Raw genomic sequence first — 17,605 nt, forward strand, 5'->3', positions numbered from 1 at the left:
AAGTTCTTCTAGACCAAACTTAAGGGCTGTATCTTTTCCCAGACATATTGATTCTAAGTAGCATCCTGGAGCTTGGTGCAGCCTCATTAGCTTTCTTGATTCCGATACTTGTTCTCCAAAATTTCTTGGCCACAGATCATGACTAATACCTCCTTGTCATCTGCTACAGAACAGGCAAAGAGACATGGTTCCCTTCTGTCTGGAAGATGTGAAGTGCATGTTTCTAAATGTGATTTCAGCCATTTTGTAGAAGCTTACTGGCTTTCTTGTCCTCACTGCAGTGTCGGAAATGCACATAGCAGTTTTGATGTTAACTCTGCTTTTTGGTACAAGACAGTGTAGTTGAGAAGCTTAAGTTTATTTTTGAGATTCACTGATGATGTGTTGGAGCTGTACCTGAACCCCACAATTGCTCTTTTATTTGTGAAGTTAAGAAAACAGTGAATGAGGCTGTCTAGATCTTAGAGACACCAGGGCTGCAGGAAGAAGATGCTTCAGAAAGAAGAGAATTCAGCTTAAGCATGTTAGAAGGAAAGCTCCTGCTGGAGTACTGGAATGCTATGGGATGCCGCTTCTATCTGAGCTAATTTGAATCCCTTATTATATTCCTGAAAATCAAAGGCACTGTTGTCAAGTGTGCTATTTCAGATTTAGCAGCTGCATCTGATGGAGAGGAGAAGGTTCTGAAGGAGATGGTTCCTTATTTGCTACTATTTCATTACAGCAACTGAAATTTAGCAATACTGGGGATGATAGAAATTAATAAAAATGATAGTTCCTGTGTCACGTATGGTGATGTCTGTACTGACATATACTTAATGTTACTATTTGTTCTCTTTAGGCTGTCCACATTCATTCCATGTTGCAGTTGTTGGAGTCATCCTCTGTTTTTTGTCTGAGTGTTTTTTACCTCACAATCCTAAACTGAAATAATCGATTTTGTGTATGAGTGATGTTCGTATTTTTGTTTGAGTGTTAAATAAAGCTAGGCTTGTTTTTGAAGGTGACAGAATAATTCAAATGGAGTGTCAAGAAAAATAAACTGTGTACTCTTTCCATTTTATTTTAAATTGAGTTTGAAAAGAAACAGATGGCATCTTGACATTTGGCAGTTGACATGTTTTTATATAAAATGCTGGATTGACTTGCTTGCTGCTCATTTTCCCTATGTAGATTTGAAAATTATATCTCACTAGACTGCCTTTGATAACGGTATCTGTTTAAACAACCACGTCTGAGATTTGTCCCATGTCAATTGTTTTTGGGCTGCCAGTAATCAGGTCACTGTGGTGCCACTTATGAACATAAATGTGTACCACTGACACAAGGTTTCTACTGTATGTGCAAATACTACTTTATGTGTCCTGAGCCTTGTCAAATCATACATTTTCAATTTCAAAACTCACATATTTAATATATGAATTTCAGACTTGTTGGCAACAGGAGCAACATTTGTAGGTTTCTATAGCTAAAAACCAAAATACATATTCTTAACGCCAGACTGTGAGCTGAATTTGATTGACAAAAGTCATTTCTTGAATGCAGTGTAACAATATTTTCTGAAAAACGTGCCAGGTCAAATTTACTACCTTCTTTTTTCTCAGCATTTCTGTATCTATATTTATTATTTATTTTGCCATGGATAAAGATACCTTTTGTGACCAAGTAAAGTCTTTCAATTTGATGAAGGAAGATGTTACAAGCGTTAAGTGTTTGTGGTGGCATCAGCAACATGGATTGTTTAGTGTCTTTACAGCTGTTTTTCCCCCACTTAAAAAAAAAAAAAAGTGTTTTATTAAACTGCCACGCCTGGGAAAAAAAAAAACCCTACTGAGATCTGGATCATTTGATGAACTAGTCCTGAGAGTGCTGTCTGAATACAACTTTGTGTCATAATTTCCAAATGTGCGCACACACTTCTTCAGAACTAAAATGTGGTTTGCTCTTGTCTCTTATTGCTGGTTGAAACTGAAGTGTGTGTGCTATATGTTCTTGCACAAGAATAGGTTTCAGTAGAGAAGGGGATCTGTAAGTACCTCTGGCAGGATTGATAATTTATGTAGTGATATGAAATGTCAAATAGTCAGCTGGGTTGGTTCAGGCAGTAACTCTAGCCTTCAAGGATGTAAACAGTGCTAACTTCTTAAAAAAATAAATAAACAAAAACTTTTATTGTGAGAATTATTACAACAGTGACACTTTGGTTAATTTATGTGGAAACTTCAGTAGTAATCAAGAAAACTATGAAAACAATTCCATTTTTTCTTGATTTCATGTTCCCTAAAATACTCTTTAATTCATACCCACTGCAAATCCAGTATAAGTAACAGTCGCTAATGCTCTTTTTCAGGTCTCTTAAAAAGGTGGTTGAATACTAGAAAAGCCTGTATATAACTTACTGGTTTATTTTTTTAGTAAATATCTTGACTTTTTCTTTTTCCTAACGTCTTGCTGCATTGAGACATTTACTGATACTTGCCTCTTGTAGTGGGACTGAAGTTGAATTCTGTGGACCCAACAATGAGCATTGACTTGAAATACTTGGGTGTGCAGCTTCCTCTTTCCTACTCAAATTATTCTTTGTGGAGCTATCCAGGAACCAATCCCAATTCTCCAGGTGGGTAGAATATGAATTTGCTGAAAGCTCACGTATTACCTTTTTATTATCAATGATCAGAAGGAGGGAATGGCCATTTAGTTGAACATGATATCTTAAAGAGATTAAAGCAGTATTAAAATGACAAAATGTGAGAATTTCCTTAAATCATTATGCGGTTACTGGCCAAGGAGTCCTGAGTAATTCCGGCCAGATTGTCTTTAGCCTTCATTTTTGTGGTGGTTGTGATCCAGTAATAGTATCTGTCTAGCTTGTTTTATATGGGCATGTTTTGTCTCTTGGAGCTGGATTTTCTAAATGTAAATATGCACATTAACTACTCTCAAACGGCTCAGAAAAAGCGTAAGCAATCTACATTTCTCTGATATTGCTCACATGCAAAACCAAAAAAGTTGTCTTTCACAGAGCTAAGTATCAGAACTTTCCAAAAGAGCTTGAGGTGCCACTTGGGGGCTAATCTATAACTTCATGATAATTATTTATTACAAAAGTGCTGACCAGTTGTGCTTTTTTAAACTTATTCGGTATCCAAACAAGTGCATTTCTCATTATAATGTGACTATTATTCTAATACTGCTGTTAGATACTGTTTTTAATAATAAACTGGTTGGACAAAGTGTAGGGGTGCTTATCTTTCTCCTACTTACCTCTTTCTCCTACTTTAATATTCTAAGTACTGTGTCTTTCTTAATCTGCTACTTTTGGGAACTGGTAAAGAGGCAGACATTGTATCTCAGCTTTGTTTACGCTGCAAAAAAGGCAGATTCAATTCAGAAGACCTCAGTCAGCTTAGTGTGAAATGCATTTATTTCTAGCCTAGCAGTATGTAAAACAGCCACACAGTTTTTATTATTAGTATATAAAAACACTGTTAGTATTTTTACATTCCAACTTAGCTCCCAGAGCTGATGGATAACTTGACACAGATGTTGTTGTTTGCCTTCTGTGATTATTCCCTGTGTCTACCCCTAATTAATACTCAGCTGAATTTGACAGAACAGCAAAAGGTAAATGAAGTTTCTACAGGCCTTATAAAAGTCATTGGCTCAATTGAGGGGAGAGACTCAAATTACTTCCTTTGCTGAGAGAGGTTGTAGTATCAGCTCAAAGCCTGCCTGTTCCATTTTAGCCTAATAACTTGCTGATTTGCCTGTTTTGAGTTTTGGAATCAACTGCTTGCACCATTGCTAAGGAGACTAAAACTGAAAATAGAGGAGAAGACATCTTTTGTATGGGATAGCAGATGCATGACCGTAGAGCAGAAGTCTACAGGAAGCTTGGCTATGTTAAGTATTCTGTTAATTAAAGGCAACCAAAAAAAACCCCACAAAAAAACCCCAAACAAACAAGTAAAAATCAAGTCTCTTTATTCAGCCTTTTGATTTACTATTGTTTATCTATCCCTGAAAAGAAATAAGCAGAGTTTGCTAGGACATTGATACAATCAAGCTTGGTTCATAAACTGAGGTTAGCTTTCTTCTTTTCCAGATACAGGATTTCCTTTTGTTTCCAGGACAGGAAAGACAAATGATTTCACAAAAATCAAAGGCTGGCGAGGGAAGCTTCATGGTGCTTCTAGAAATGAAGGTAAAAAAAAAAAAAAGGGGGGGGGGGAAAGACATCAATGTACATATTTCCAACACATGTCCTTTTTCTTGACCTTCCATAGATCTTGCAATTTGGTAGTTGTGTGTGTCTTAATGAGAGATTTATTTTTTTTAATATTGAAACTGTCATGAATAAATAATTTTTTGGTACTGCTTCCATGGTCAGAATGGAAGTTTATGAGGGAAGAGAGAAACTTACTCTGAGTAAGATTAAAAAAATTATGTGTATTCTGTTTTACACAGAAGGCTTGAGTGAGGATCAAAGCTGTAATAGTTTTGGTTTTGTTCATCAGTTTTGGAACTATGGTAATTTGAGAATTCTGTTGCCCAGGGACCCTAATGAACTAGAGTAATTTTCATTTATATCAGAGTATTTTTAACTCCAGTTAGAGTAGATATTCCTTAAATATTTGATTACTTTGGCCTACCTCAGGGAGAAATGGATATTTGGCAATTTGCCAATTTTTACTTTATATTTAGATTAAATATTTATATTGTACCTTCTGCACTTTCATACAATGTTGTGTTGGGGTATTCCAGAAATATTGTGGTATATCAGGTAGGCTAGATGTTCAGGACAAATGAATTAAGTTGCGTAGAAGCACTGCCTGTTGAAGGCTTACTGTTTTTGTGAATGAATACACATGTAAAACCTCCACAAAAACAGTTGGTCAGACAGCTGGTTGTGTTTCAGAGTGGATTATATTTGGCGTGCCTCTGTTGTACTCTTCTGAAGGAATTATATTTGTATTTTTAGAGAGGTATTACCTCTTCTGTATTGTTTAATTATTATAAGATTTGTCAGTATGTTTTCCGAGGAGCTAGTTAAAGTGCTCTTTATTTGTTTAGGTGGCAGTTCAGAAGGTTCCTTGAAGAATCGTTCAGCGTTCTGTAGTGACAAGCTGGATGAGTACCTGGAAAATGAAGGGAAGTTGATGGAAACGAGTATGGGATTCTCTTCTAGCACTCCCGCTTCTCCTGTGGTGTATCAGCTTCCCACTAAGAGCACTAGTTATGTGCGAACACTCGACAGTGTTTTAAAGAAGCAGTCCACCATAATTCCATCAACATCGTATACATTCAAGCCTGTTCCTCTGTCATCTACCTCTAGGAAGACAAAGACTCAAAACAGACAGACATCTACAAACAGTAGAGTAAAATCATCTTACAAGCCTATACTGCCTTCACCTTTTTCTGCAAAGCAGAAATCTTCAGCATCAGGGGAAAAGGCTGCTAAGTCTGTCTCGAATAGCAGTTTGACTAACCAAGCAGATAGTTTCGTGGTGCCAGCTCTGGATGAAAACATACTTCCAAAACAGATTAGTTTGCGCCAAGCACCACAACAGCAACAAGCAGCTCGTCCACCAGGTTTGTCTAAATCTCAAGTGAAGTTAATGGACTTGGAAGACTGTGCTCTCTGGGATGGCAAACCACGGACCTATATTACAGAAGAACGAGCAGACATCTCTCTGGCAACGCTGCTTACAGCTCAGGTAGATCTGTAATAGTTTCCTTGCTTTCTGTACTGGTGCTTTTCCAAATCTGTGCACTTAACTGATGTTGCATGTAGATGCAGAAAATAATCCTGAAGCTGCTAAGGAGCATAACAAAGCATGATGTTCCTTTGTGGTGTAGACTTTGCAGTGAAAGTTGAGAAGTGCTGACATAGCAGTGAAAAAATTAATTGTGATAATAGCATGTTGATATGAATCATTAATAATTTGAGTTATCTCAAATTTTCACCATTAAAAATTCTGGTTAATACAATTGCTATTCAGAAACTACGTTTCCTTACTATTTGTCACTTTTTTTTTTTTCAGCTGAACTAACTGCAAAAAAATCCTGGTCATGTAACTTGGTTGTCACATGATAACCTCTTGTTTCTTCACATCCTACTTATTACCAAGGTGATTTAGATGTCTCAAATTGTCTCTCAGGAGACTTCAAATGCAAACTCTCTTCTGTTTTTTTTTTCCCTTCAGTATAGATGACAAATTTTCATATGTGAACCATGTAGTTGGAGGGGTATTCTAAATGAACTTCATTCTAAATGAATAGCAATTTCACATATGCTTGATTTAATCTCACTAAAATTGAAGTGTATATTTCTTTAAAACTTCTTTTAGGCTTCTCTCAAAAACAAACCTATCCACAAAATAATAAGACGACGAGCACCTCCTTGCAATAATGATTTCTGTCGACTGGGTTGCATATGCGCCAGTCTAGCACTGGAGAAACGTCAGCCTACCCACTGCCGCAGGCCAGACTGTATGTTTGGTTGTACTTGCTTGAAGAGAAGAGTGTTGCTGGTGAAGGGAGGATCAAAACATAAGAAAATAATGAAAAAGGCTGTGCGTGGAAATCTTGTGTTCTATGGATCACAAGAAGAACAGCAAGAGGATGAAGATGTGGAAGAAGAGGGTGATGGGGAGGAAGATGAACTGAAGCAGAAAGAGAAGAAGAAGAGAAAAAGGGTGGAATACAGTGAGTATTGCTGGGCACAAGTGATTACTTACAGCTTTGCAGAAACTACCTATCTTGGTGGGCATTTTTATTAGGACATAGTGACGCCATTTCCAAATGCAGAAATTGTGAGTGAATTCCAAGAGATGTCTGCAACATCTGCTTTCATATAGCTGACTAGCAGGGAATAAAACCTTTTCCCCCCTTTTTTTTTTTTAAACACTTACATATCTGATCAGCAATTTTAGCACTACTTAGTTGTTTATTGTGATCAAATAGCTGGAGTTTCTTTTTGATAATTTAAACTCTTCTTGCTCAACTCTCCAAGTATCTTTAAAGACTAAGGATATGAGATAGTTACTGCTACCACTGTTGGTAATCTTCACTGTCTGTTTTCTTTCCATCTTATCAAGTGAGTATCTAGAGCTGTATTTTCAAGTGCTGTATATAGCTGCATAGTTCATTGACTTCAGTGGAAATACGGTGATTTACAGTAGTTTCGGGTCTGGCCTAAGGTACGCTCAGAAAACCAAATTGGTAGAAATTGACCATTGATTTACACTTTCAGTTTCTTGCTAGTAGTACTTTTAGCAGTAGCTAAAAACGAACGTAGTGTTACCTGCTGTTCCACTGGAATAAATGAATTCTGCCAAAGAGCTGTGGTATATAGTCTGTTTTTTTGGGGGTGTTTTGTAATTTTTAAGTATACAGCATCAATGAAGATCATGAATTCTTCAGTGTTTTTCTGTATCTGCTATCACAGTACAAGTGAGAAACAATGATTAGTGAAGGATAATTTTATTTTCATTTCCTCTTTCTTGTGGACAAATCCCAGTCACTTTTGGCTAGAATTTGAGACAAGAGAAACAACTAGTAGTATTCTCTGGCAGTATGAACTAGTGATTGCTGCATGGCTAGAACTCAGGCTCAAACAAAAATTTCTGTTACTGCTGTATTAGATGGTGTTTCATTTATAAGTAAGGTGTTTTTGTTTTTCCTCCTTTTTTTTTTTTTTTTCAGCTATCTGTGACTCAGAGCCAGAACAGCCTATTAGGAATTGTCCATTGTGGGTGAAAGTAGAAGGTGAAATAGATCCAGAGCCCATTTACATCCCAACACCATCTGTTATTGAACCAGTTAAATCTGCGGTACTGCCCAACCCCGAAGTCTTGCTTTCTAGTAAGCATAGAGCTTCCAGTGGAATGAAAGCAGGCAGAGTGTATACTCCTAAACCCAATCCAGTGGTAAGAAAGGAAAAGAGATGCATTTGTTTTTCTTTGTATTGAAAATTAAAACAAACACTGCCAAAAGCTTCTGTGCTAGGCCATTTGAGCTGAAAGCCTAAGATTGACTGCCCTATATGTTGATAAGCTAGGGTGAATTGACTGCGTATAAATCTTTTAACTGTGTCCATCTTCTGTTGAGAATTTACTGTAGCAATATGCAGATGGTGAAAGGTGATTATGATTCACTAATAGCCTCATTTAAAAAATGCAATAATACGTGCTATTTCTGGCAAAATGATTGCTGGTCCTGTAATGTTTGTATAAGTTACTAACTGCATAATGTAGCCTATCTAATTAATGAATTACTTGCAAAAAAAAAAAATTGGGATACAGACACACAGTGTTCAGTGTAGTTCTGGAGTCTTTTTTTTGTTCTTGTTTGAGGTTTCACTGACAACATTGGAAGAATCTGCATTTGCCTCTGCCCTCATGTTAGTATCTAACAAAAGCAACAACAGCAGTAGAGGAAGAACAGCAGTAGAGTTGAGTCTAGTTATGTCTGAAGAACAAACATACCAGAGTTGTTATTTAATGTATACCAGATAATGTTAAACAATGCATGACACTTAGGACTCGTTTCCCTATTTAATGTATACCAGATAATGTTAAACAATGCATGACACTTAGGACTCGTTTCGCTACTTAGAAAAGTATCTGAATGGGTTTGGGTTTTTGGGGGTGGTGTTAGTGTTCTGTTCCACCCCGCCCTGAATATGTAATTTGTAAGCAAGATGTAGACTGGGCTATGGGATACTTAGAGGGCAGATTCAGCTTTAAATGCTAGACCTTTCTTTTGACGTTTACTATTGAAGCATTAATATTGAAGTGTTGTTAGAAAGCAAAACTGTTTCATGAATCTAATATGCATCTAGAATGGATAGGTTTTCTTCTCTTTTTTCTTTTTTTTTTGTAGATTCGAGAGGAGGACAAGGATCCTGTCTACTTGTACTTTGAAAGTATGATGACTTGTGCAAGGGTCCGAGCGTATGAACGCAGGAGAGAGGAGAAAAAGCAACAAAAAGACAAAAGTGATTTACAGAGTTGTACTATAAAGGTAAGAAGTCGCACTGTAACTAACATGTATCATAGAACAGGCAGAAATATTGAAAATGTTGAAGTAATTTTTTCCCCAGAAACTCCTATGTGACATGAGGGCTTGACTTACATTTGATGGTGATAGGGCTGTGGAGCCTGGAGCCTAAATCACCCAGCAGTGCTGGTAGACTTATCTTCCACAGACAATTTCTGTCATAGTAAGAAATTCCTGCCTGCCAAGTGCATTATCATGTAAGGCTTAGATGTTCATTGTTAAAAGAGCTGTTCTGAGATGAAAATTGTAACATTGTAAAAGTTAGCGTATGTTTTATGATTCGGGGTTGACAGTATGATGAACCAGTTTATTTTATGATGTGCTTTTTAGTGTGGGAGAGAGATACACGGGATGAGTATTTTTCCTGCATTTCTTTCCTCCCACAGGAGCATGAACCAGAGCTTCAGTCTCCTGAGAAAGCAACCTGTGAGATAGACAAAGACACTGATAAATCAGGAGGTAAGATCTGAGTCTTGAGTATAACTCGACCTCTTGGTAGTTCCACGTTTTTTTGCATTGGGTTTATTTTTTTAAAAAGTTGCAAAGAAACAAAAGTTTATTTGCTGGGGGAGTTATTACGGTTGTCAATAAAAATCTTATGATGTGCTTACAGTTTCCTGTTTTCTTAAGCAGTTGTGTGTTGTGTCACATGGGAGGTACAGCAGGCTAAATATCCAGTACTTGCTGTTGCTCTAAGGTTAAAATGACCAGTATTACTGTAGCTTGTTCAGCAATAAAAGATAATACTGCACAGCAAACTTGTCTTCAAGAGTGATAATTAGATACTTGTGAAGGAATGGAGATCACTATTCATGGTTTGTCTGGGTTTTTTTTTTTTCCCTCTTTTTTTCCTTACTATTACTTTGTAGTTACTGAAGAATTAATAAATATCCAAGTGGTACTGTGGGGATGGGATCCTTGTGTTCTCCACTTAGAACCGTATGGGACAAGGAAGCGCCTATACTTTATTTGGAGTTGTTTGATGTTGAATTCTTTTAGTTCAAGTTGAAAGGTTGAATTGAAGTTTTGCTGCATTATATATACTGGGTTTGAGTTTCTAGTTTGTAAAGAAGTAGGCTAGACGTCTGTGTTCTCCTTCAGTCTGAAGTGGCCCAAATCGTGTTACGAACTTTAAAATGAGACATATACTAGAGGCATTGTGTCATCCACTAATGAAATACAGCTGCCTTTTTGAGCTGAATTTTTTCACTGTTTAATGTATACAACAGCGCACTCTACATTTAAGGATGGGAATGGAAAAATAATACAACTAGTTGAAAATGATGGTGAATTGGTAGGTGAAATTAAAATGGCCAGGACACAGGGCTCAACATCCTTACAGTTTTGCAAAAAGTGACATTGGATCTCTAATGACAACAAAAGGTTATGCTTCTGTTATATATCTTCTGCAAAAGACAGTTCTGCTAGCAGCACGTTTGTCCCTTGTGCTATTATAGGACATTGGTCCTTTTCTGACTCCAAGAGAAAAGTGCCATCTCTTGAATAACCAGCGATGCTTTCTACTGCATGTTGGTGTTGCTTGGAGATCTTTCATCCATATACTGAAACAACCCAGCTTTGTTTAGCTTGTGATGCAATGGGATACAACCTGAGATGGTATGGCTGCAGGGAACGAACTGTGAGAAATAGTTACATTAGTTTTGCCGTGAGTTTTTGCTTGCTTGTGAAGCTCTGCAAGGGGAAGTGATGCTTTGAACAGTTCTTTTACTTGTTGTTGCCCTGCAGCTGAGACAAGGGTGGAGGTGTGGGCAGAATAAAACTGTTTGAATATCCAGGTGATTAAAATGCCATAGTATTGCAGAAACCTATTTCAATTCTTTCTCAGAGAAAAGCTGGTGGTCTTCCCGTAGTGAGGGGGACTCTTCCTCCACCTCCTATGTTCATCACACTACTCCAGGTGGACCAACCAAACTTATCGAGATTATCTCTGACTGCAGCTGGGAGGAAGATCACAATAAGATCTTGACCATCTTATCACAGCATATCAACAGTAACGTGCCACAGTGCCTCAAAGTGGGTAGCTTCATTATTGAATTGGCTTCGGAACACAAGGTCCAGGATGAGAACCACCCTCCTGTCTACTCCTCCAGAGTGAAAATTTCACTGCCGTCCTGCCAGGACAAGGACGAGAAGCCTGAGATACCTGTCTTGGAGACTCCTGATAGTGGAGTGCCGTCACGCAAAAACCCAGAAAATCTAAAGTTCTTGCGGGCAGACACATTGGACAAACTGCGGGAGAAGTTGCATGGGGGCAAAGGCTTGCCTTTTTATGCAGGGGTTTCTCCTGCGGGAAAGCTGGTCGTCTACAAACGCAAAGCTAATATGAGCCCCTCAGGCTTGATTCAGGTGGGTCCCTCTGCCTTTACTGTGGAGATTAGATTCAGTTTCATCCAGTATCCCAGAACTCCTTGAAGGGGAGAACACTCTTTAGTTTGTCTACTGAGTCTTTTGCCTGTCCAGACAAGGATTCTTAGTATCTGGTGGCATTCCTGCCTCTCCATAGCTTGTCCCTTTTAAGATTGACTCAATAACAGGAAATCTGATTGGAAGTCTGAAATCTGATGGTTTAGCTTGTCCTTTTGGCCATTTGGGTCTTGGTGGCCCAAGTACAGAATGTCTCTCAAGATCTTTTTGGTGCTTTGGAAAACTGCCTGCAGATGCATTTGACAGATAATATTTGTAAATGAATGGCTGTTAGAGGCCACAAAAATAATATTTGCTGAAGAAGCGTACACTGGGACAAAACTTTAAAATGAAACTGTAAACATTAAATTGCTTTTTGCTGCAGCTTACTGTTAATCTTCACTAATAGCCTGCGTCCTCTTTGCAGAATATATGTTGTTTATCAAGAGACTTCATAATCCTAAGTTCAAAGTGAGTCCTTTCCCTGCAGATTCATGCTGCCAAGCTGGTATTAGGAGTTGGCGGTAGGAACTGTAGGGCTAGGATGAAGATCTTTTTCAATCAAAGTAATTGTGGTTATAGGAACATCACTTTCAGAGAAGGAATATGAATTGGAAAATAAGAGTAAAATTTATTTTCACAACACTTTGCAGATAGGGTACCCTCACAAAGAGAAGCTAGCGGAGAGAAAAAATGTAGGGGGAGATTTCTTACTTTTATTAAAAGTTGATCAATAAAAAGAGTCAAGACCTTACTTAGTAGTGTGTTAAATATATTTGGCTTTTAGAAGGTATTATCAAACTACCTGAAAGTAAAATGCAACACTACCAAAACTGCCCATTGACCAGTAGGCGTAAAGCCTGACATTCAGAAACATGTTCTGTTTCTTTTCTCCCCTGCAGTCAGTTACCCCTACAACTCTGAATTTGAAGTTAGACAACTAATCATACCTTAATTACAGTATCAAATGACAGTACAGATAAGAAAAAAGCTGATAAAGCTTTTACAAGCTCTTTAGAGTTTTGTCCCAATGTATATGACATAAGTATTCTTTCTTCTGTGATGCTAGGGGTTCATTAGGTTTGAGAATTTTATCCAAAATTGTCCTTGAATTTGGGAACCCATTTTTATTCAGAACTGTAGTGTAAGTAAGGAACAGGAAACATAAGTGCTAGCTTCACTCTATCTAATTTCAGTGATTTCACATGCTCCTTTGGACTCTGTGGTTCTATGTGAGAGTCTGAGTAGCATCTAAAATCTGTGTTATAAAGATATAAGGGAGTTGTTTGACGTTCTCCTGGACAGTAAGGAAATTAGGAATTCCCATTCTGAATTGCAGTGGTTTTTTGCAAAGGACACTTGGAAGTCCCATGGAATGAAACGCCTCTCCAGAGGTGGTGAATTAGCATTCTTTTCACAAAATTTCCCTTTTCCACTTTTTTCAGGTTAATGATAAAAGGTATCCTCAGGCCAAACTGCTTTTGGGACAGATGGGGGCATTACATCCCGCCAATCGGCTAGCAGCTTATATCACAGGCAGGCTGCGACCCACAGTACTTGATATCTCAACCCTCAGTACTGTGATCTCCAAGGTAGCATCCAATGCTAAAGCAGCTGCTTCTGGGACACCATCAGTCCAGGTGCCCACAACATCAACTCCCAAAACTACATCTTCCACCAGCACTACTTCAACCCCCACTGTGACGACTCTGAAAACCCATGTCCCAGCACAGAGACAGATAGGTAGGTTGGAACTTATTACTGTGTTTTAAATTGCGTGAAGCTGAAGTAAAAAGTGAGTGTACAGCATTGCTGTTGATTTCTGTGCAACAGTGCATGCTGCCTTTGGCTGCATTGCCTACCTAAACTGCCTCTGCCATAAATAACCTCTTTAAAGCAGAAAGTTTTATTTTGACTTCAGAATAAAATTACAGATGTTGACTATTAGTTATTTTATTAATGCTACTAGAGCATATTTTCAAGAGGCAAGGAAGAGTGGATGGAGACACGCTGAATGTTAAGCTTGGATTTTTGTTTTGAGAGTTTCCTTACTATGATTTCTAATTGCTTTTCATCAAACATCGATTTAACTTAAAATGAGTAAAGGATCACTCTAATCTGTGGTTCTTCGCTGTTAGTTTTTCTGATGATGTTGCACTTATAATTGGAATTCTTGTGAACCACCAAAGATGCATGAAGCAGCAGTGAAAGACAAGATGGTCCAAATCTGGATTAGCGAAACAACAGGTGTGCAGCCAATAACCACACCAGCCTGTAATCTCATTGGATTTCACAAGCTAAACAGGGTTGGACTTAGTCAGCACTTTGAATAAAAAGAAAAAAAGCCAAGAGTATCGCAAGAAGCATGTGGTACTTGTGTCTCAGTTGGTACTGAAATGGTTACCCCAGCATGGCAAGAGAGGAAGTTGCCTTTAACTATTACATTTTGCATGAGTTTAAAAAAAAAATAAAAAAAAATCTAGTGCCCATCCACGTATTCCCACACGTTAAAGATCTGAAGAAGCTTTGCAAGAGAAAAGGATGTTAACCTGTGTCCTGGCATAATTTCTGATTGATTGTTTTGTTTCTTTCTGCCTAAATTTTCATTGCTATGTAAATGGGTGTGTTGTTTTTCTTGTCCTGTAATAAAACTTCTTGTTTTGTGTGTTTATGTAATATTAAAGAGCTGGCTGCATTTCGTTGATGGGTGAAGTGATTGTTGCATATATGACTTAAGTGTTCTGGCATATTCTGGTTTAAAAATGCTATATGTATAAATAACTACAATATTTAAGTTGGGCTTGCTCCAATGCTCTTGTACTCAATGCTGTTGTACTCATCTGTAGGCATCTGGAGTGATATAGATGCAGTATTCTGATCCCTTGGAGAGCAAGGGATGAGGGAGTGTATTTTCCTAATAGCGATTACTTCCCATTGGTTAAATTTGCCCCATCTAGTGACATAAATGTCACTGCAATGAGAAGGGGACATGGCACACTCTATCTCCCTCCCACCCCCTTCCTCCATGCCTGTGTAAGATGCAGATACAGTAGGAGGGGTATGAAAACCAAGAAGCAGTGAACAGAGGAAGATCGCACAAGCTGTTACAGGAAGAATTTGAGGTTTAGAAATAGTTTGAGCCCATTATTTCACTTAGGTGTTTTTTTTCCTGTACTGTAATTCGAATTGTCTGTTCATAGTTTCATGATAAAGAACAACCCTTCAAGACCTGATTCTTTTGCGTGGCCAGGAAGAAATGCAACAAAAAGCTATAGAAGCGGAATAAAGCAGACATATTTCTAATATGTAAGGCATGTTCAGGACTGCCATAAAGGTTTCAATTTAATTACAAGGTACAAAGAAAATGGAGGCTCAAATTCATGCTGAAATTACAATTATAGCACCTCATGAAAGGCAAATAGGAAATCTTTTAAAATTTTGACCTGCAAGTTTTTATTTGCAGCTGCCCGACCCTCACCTGGTGGTGTGTTCACACAGTTTGTGATGAATAAAGCTGGAACTCTACAGCAGAAAATTCCTGGAGCGAGCACACGCCAGCCTCTGTCAGGGCCACAGAAGTTCAGTATCAAGCCTACGCCGATAATGGTTGTCGCTCCTGTGGTTCCCTCAAGGCCATCTCCAGCTCAATGCACAGTCTCTGCTGGGGTCACTACAGCCACCACCACTTCTCCAGTTACTGTGGAAAGTACCAGTGTGGCAGCATCTACTGTGACCACCTCTAGCCAGACAAGAGCTAATGAACCTGTCTGCTCTCCTCCTGCAATTACAGTCACAGCTGCTCCTGCAACACCTGGAATCAACACCTGTACTACTCCCTCATCCTCCACTCCTACTGCCACTGTGAACATACCAAAAGCAACGGGGATTGTTGCACCAGTAGCAACCACGTCATTCCCTAAAACTGTAGTAACAACACCAACTGTTACTTGTCCTGTTGTCACCACATCCACTTCTACAGTTGTACTAACAACAACTGCAACAGCTACATCTGTGGTGACTACACCAACTTCCTCTGCTGGCTCTGTTCCGATTATACTATCAGGAGTTAATTCAAGTCCTTCACTGAATCCAAAAAGAGGTAAGGGTTAGGTGCTTTGGGCTATTACTGCAAACGCTTCTTTTTTTATTCTGCCTCCTTCGTAGCTGGAATACAGTCTGCAACTGTAGAACCCAATTTAAATATAGATTAACTTGCCTCACCCTTCTTTCCAAAATAGCATAATAAATGTAATCTCTTAAGTTGCTTGTTTTATTCCAGCCTGAGCTGGTAGAGGAGGAAAAAAATGTAGTTATCTGGTCAGTGACTGCTATGAAATGAGCTGGAAGTCTCACATAATTTCTTGGCCCGTAGAAATGTATAGCACAATTATTGTTATGACTGCTAGAATTTCACGGCTGGCATAGAGTCCAAGAAGTAGGTATGGAATTACTCTCTCATTGTTAACATGGAAGTCTTCTGAATCATGGTTGAGAAATGTTGATGGAACTGCATCAGAAAGACTGTTCTGGCCTGGTTGGTTCTATGTGCGTTCTGTGACTAAAAAGAGAAAAAACGCTTTTAAACAAATTTAAAGAGATCCAGTTGTTTCTAGAATATTTGTGCTTGTTTTCATTAAGGATAATGCCTGATTTGTAGGCTGTTCTCTTAAGCTGATTTTTATATAACTTCAAAAATGTTTCAGAAGATGCTACTCCACAAGCTATAAGTAAGACTCCCCAGAAGATGTCTCCTGGAACAGAGAAACGCATAGGACCTCGATTGTTGCTGATTCCAGTGCATCAGACATCTCCTGCTTTGCGACCGCTAAACAACACGCAGCTTGCTCAGAGGCAGAGGATGATCCTTCAGCCTCTCAGGAGCCCTGGTGGCGTGAACCTGTTCAGACATCCTAATGGGCAGATAATTCAGCTTGTCCCCCTGCATCAGTTTCGAGCTGCAGGTGCCCAGCCCAGTGTGCAGCCAGTGATGTTCCGCAGTCCAGGTACAAAGTCCAGTGTTTCTTTCTTGACTGACCAGTGTGTTACCCAGAAATTAACAATGTAATAAATGTTTCTGTGATACTCCTTTCCCCTGCTGGAAGTAATTGAACAGTCTAATTTGGTTCTGCGTGAGTAGTTGAAGAACATAGTCTAATTATTCAGATGTTATGCAACTTAAATAGCATCTGTCTAAAATACAGAAAATGCAGTTAATAGCTAAGTTACCAAAATTTGGGAGTTCTGTGCAGCAAGTAAAAGGGCCTGTGTGTGTGTGGCAATGGAGCCATGTCCATTGTAGTGTCAGAACTTAAATTCTGTTGATCTGGCGATTCAAAAATAATTCTTGCTGGAGATTCTCTTAAAAAGAATGAGCTGTTACCTGTGTCTCATTGGATGTCCTGCTCTGTTTTTGTTTAGTTTGCAGGTTTGTTTGTGCTTTTACAGCAAATACTCAGATCAAATGTTATACTATAGTACAAAATTGCTGGGTTTTTTCTTCCTTAGAGAGTGAGAAGAAAAATAAGTCTGATTTTCATCTGTTTCTCTAGTGCGTAGTTGAAGACAGGGTTGGAAGAGTTAGAAGTTACAGGTATCTGACAGAAAATAGGTAGAATGCTTGTTGAGCATACTGTTGTACATATTTGTAAATAAAATGTGTTTATAAACAAAATATACCTTAAATGCATGTTCACTTTCCAGCAGGATTTTTCTTCTGTTTTCCCTTTTTATAAAGAAGCATCTTGAGAGGGAGGCAGAGAAAGCACACAAAAAAAAGAGAGGGGTGAGAGCAAGCATGGTAGATGACAAAACTGTGGGGAGGAGAGAAAATAATCCGGTGCTTTAGTTGAGGTTTGAGCATGAGGTGTAGTAAAGAATCAGTCAAAAAGTTCATTGAATTCCTTTCTGGTTTGGGGCTTTTACTGTACAAGAGAAACTAGCTGCCAGTGGTGGTATGTATTTTTCCTCCTTGTTTTTGAGTTCTGAAAAGCCGCAGAAGAGTTCATTAAGGTGAAAAAGATTGTGGTGTAATCGTGTAATTTTGTCATAGTTTTTCTCTGTGGAAGTCTCTTTCTGAGGAAAAACCAAGATTTTTAAATTTTTTTTTTGAGAAAATCCC

The 17,605-nt window shown here is 38.4% G+C and overlaps 1 protein-coding gene across 16 annotated transcripts in view; it reads left to right on the top strand.

The window, feature by feature from the left end:
• Window positions 1-17,605, top strand: part of MGA (MAX dimerization protein MGA) — a 65,852-nt gene that overhangs the window by 23,813 nt on the left and 24,434 nt on the right. For 11 of the 16 annotated variants that reach the window (XR_012043171.1, XM_072865874.1, XM_072865873.1 and 8 more), the window contains 11 exons: window positions 2,489-2,617; window positions 4,106-4,204; window positions 5,074-5,717; window positions 6,351-6,708; window positions 7,708-7,931; window positions 8,887-9,027; window positions 9,450-9,522; window positions 10,910-11,430; window positions 12,933-13,230; window positions 14,951-15,586; window positions 16,191-16,490. Coding sequence is in view for 14 of the 16 variants with exons in the window: in XM_072865874.1 (XP_072721975.1) it covers window positions 2,489-2,617; window positions 4,106-4,204; window positions 5,074-5,717; window positions 6,351-6,708; window positions 7,708-7,931; window positions 8,887-9,027; window positions 9,450-9,522; window positions 10,910-11,430; window positions 12,933-13,230; window positions 14,951-15,586; window positions 16,191-16,490 (3,423 nt within the window). In the remaining 2 variants the exon portion in view is untranslated. Of the gene's footprint in view, window positions 1-2,488; window positions 2,618-4,105; window positions 4,205-5,073; window positions 5,718-6,044; window positions 6,132-6,350; window positions 6,709-7,707; window positions 7,932-8,886; window positions 9,028-9,449; window positions 9,523-10,909; window positions 11,431-12,932; window positions 13,231-14,950; window positions 15,587-16,190; window positions 16,491-17,605 lie in introns of those variants that run through there. The other 5 variants (XM_072865868.1, XM_072865880.1, XM_072865871.1 and 2 more) reach the window with 4 other exon arrangements.

Source organism: Ciconia boyciana, chromosome 6 (assembly GCF_034638445.1).
Source record: "Ciconia boyciana chromosome 6, ASM3463844v1, whole genome shotgun sequence".
Lineage (NCBI taxonomy): Eukaryota > Metazoa > Chordata > Aves > Ciconiiformes > Ciconiidae > Ciconia > Ciconia boyciana.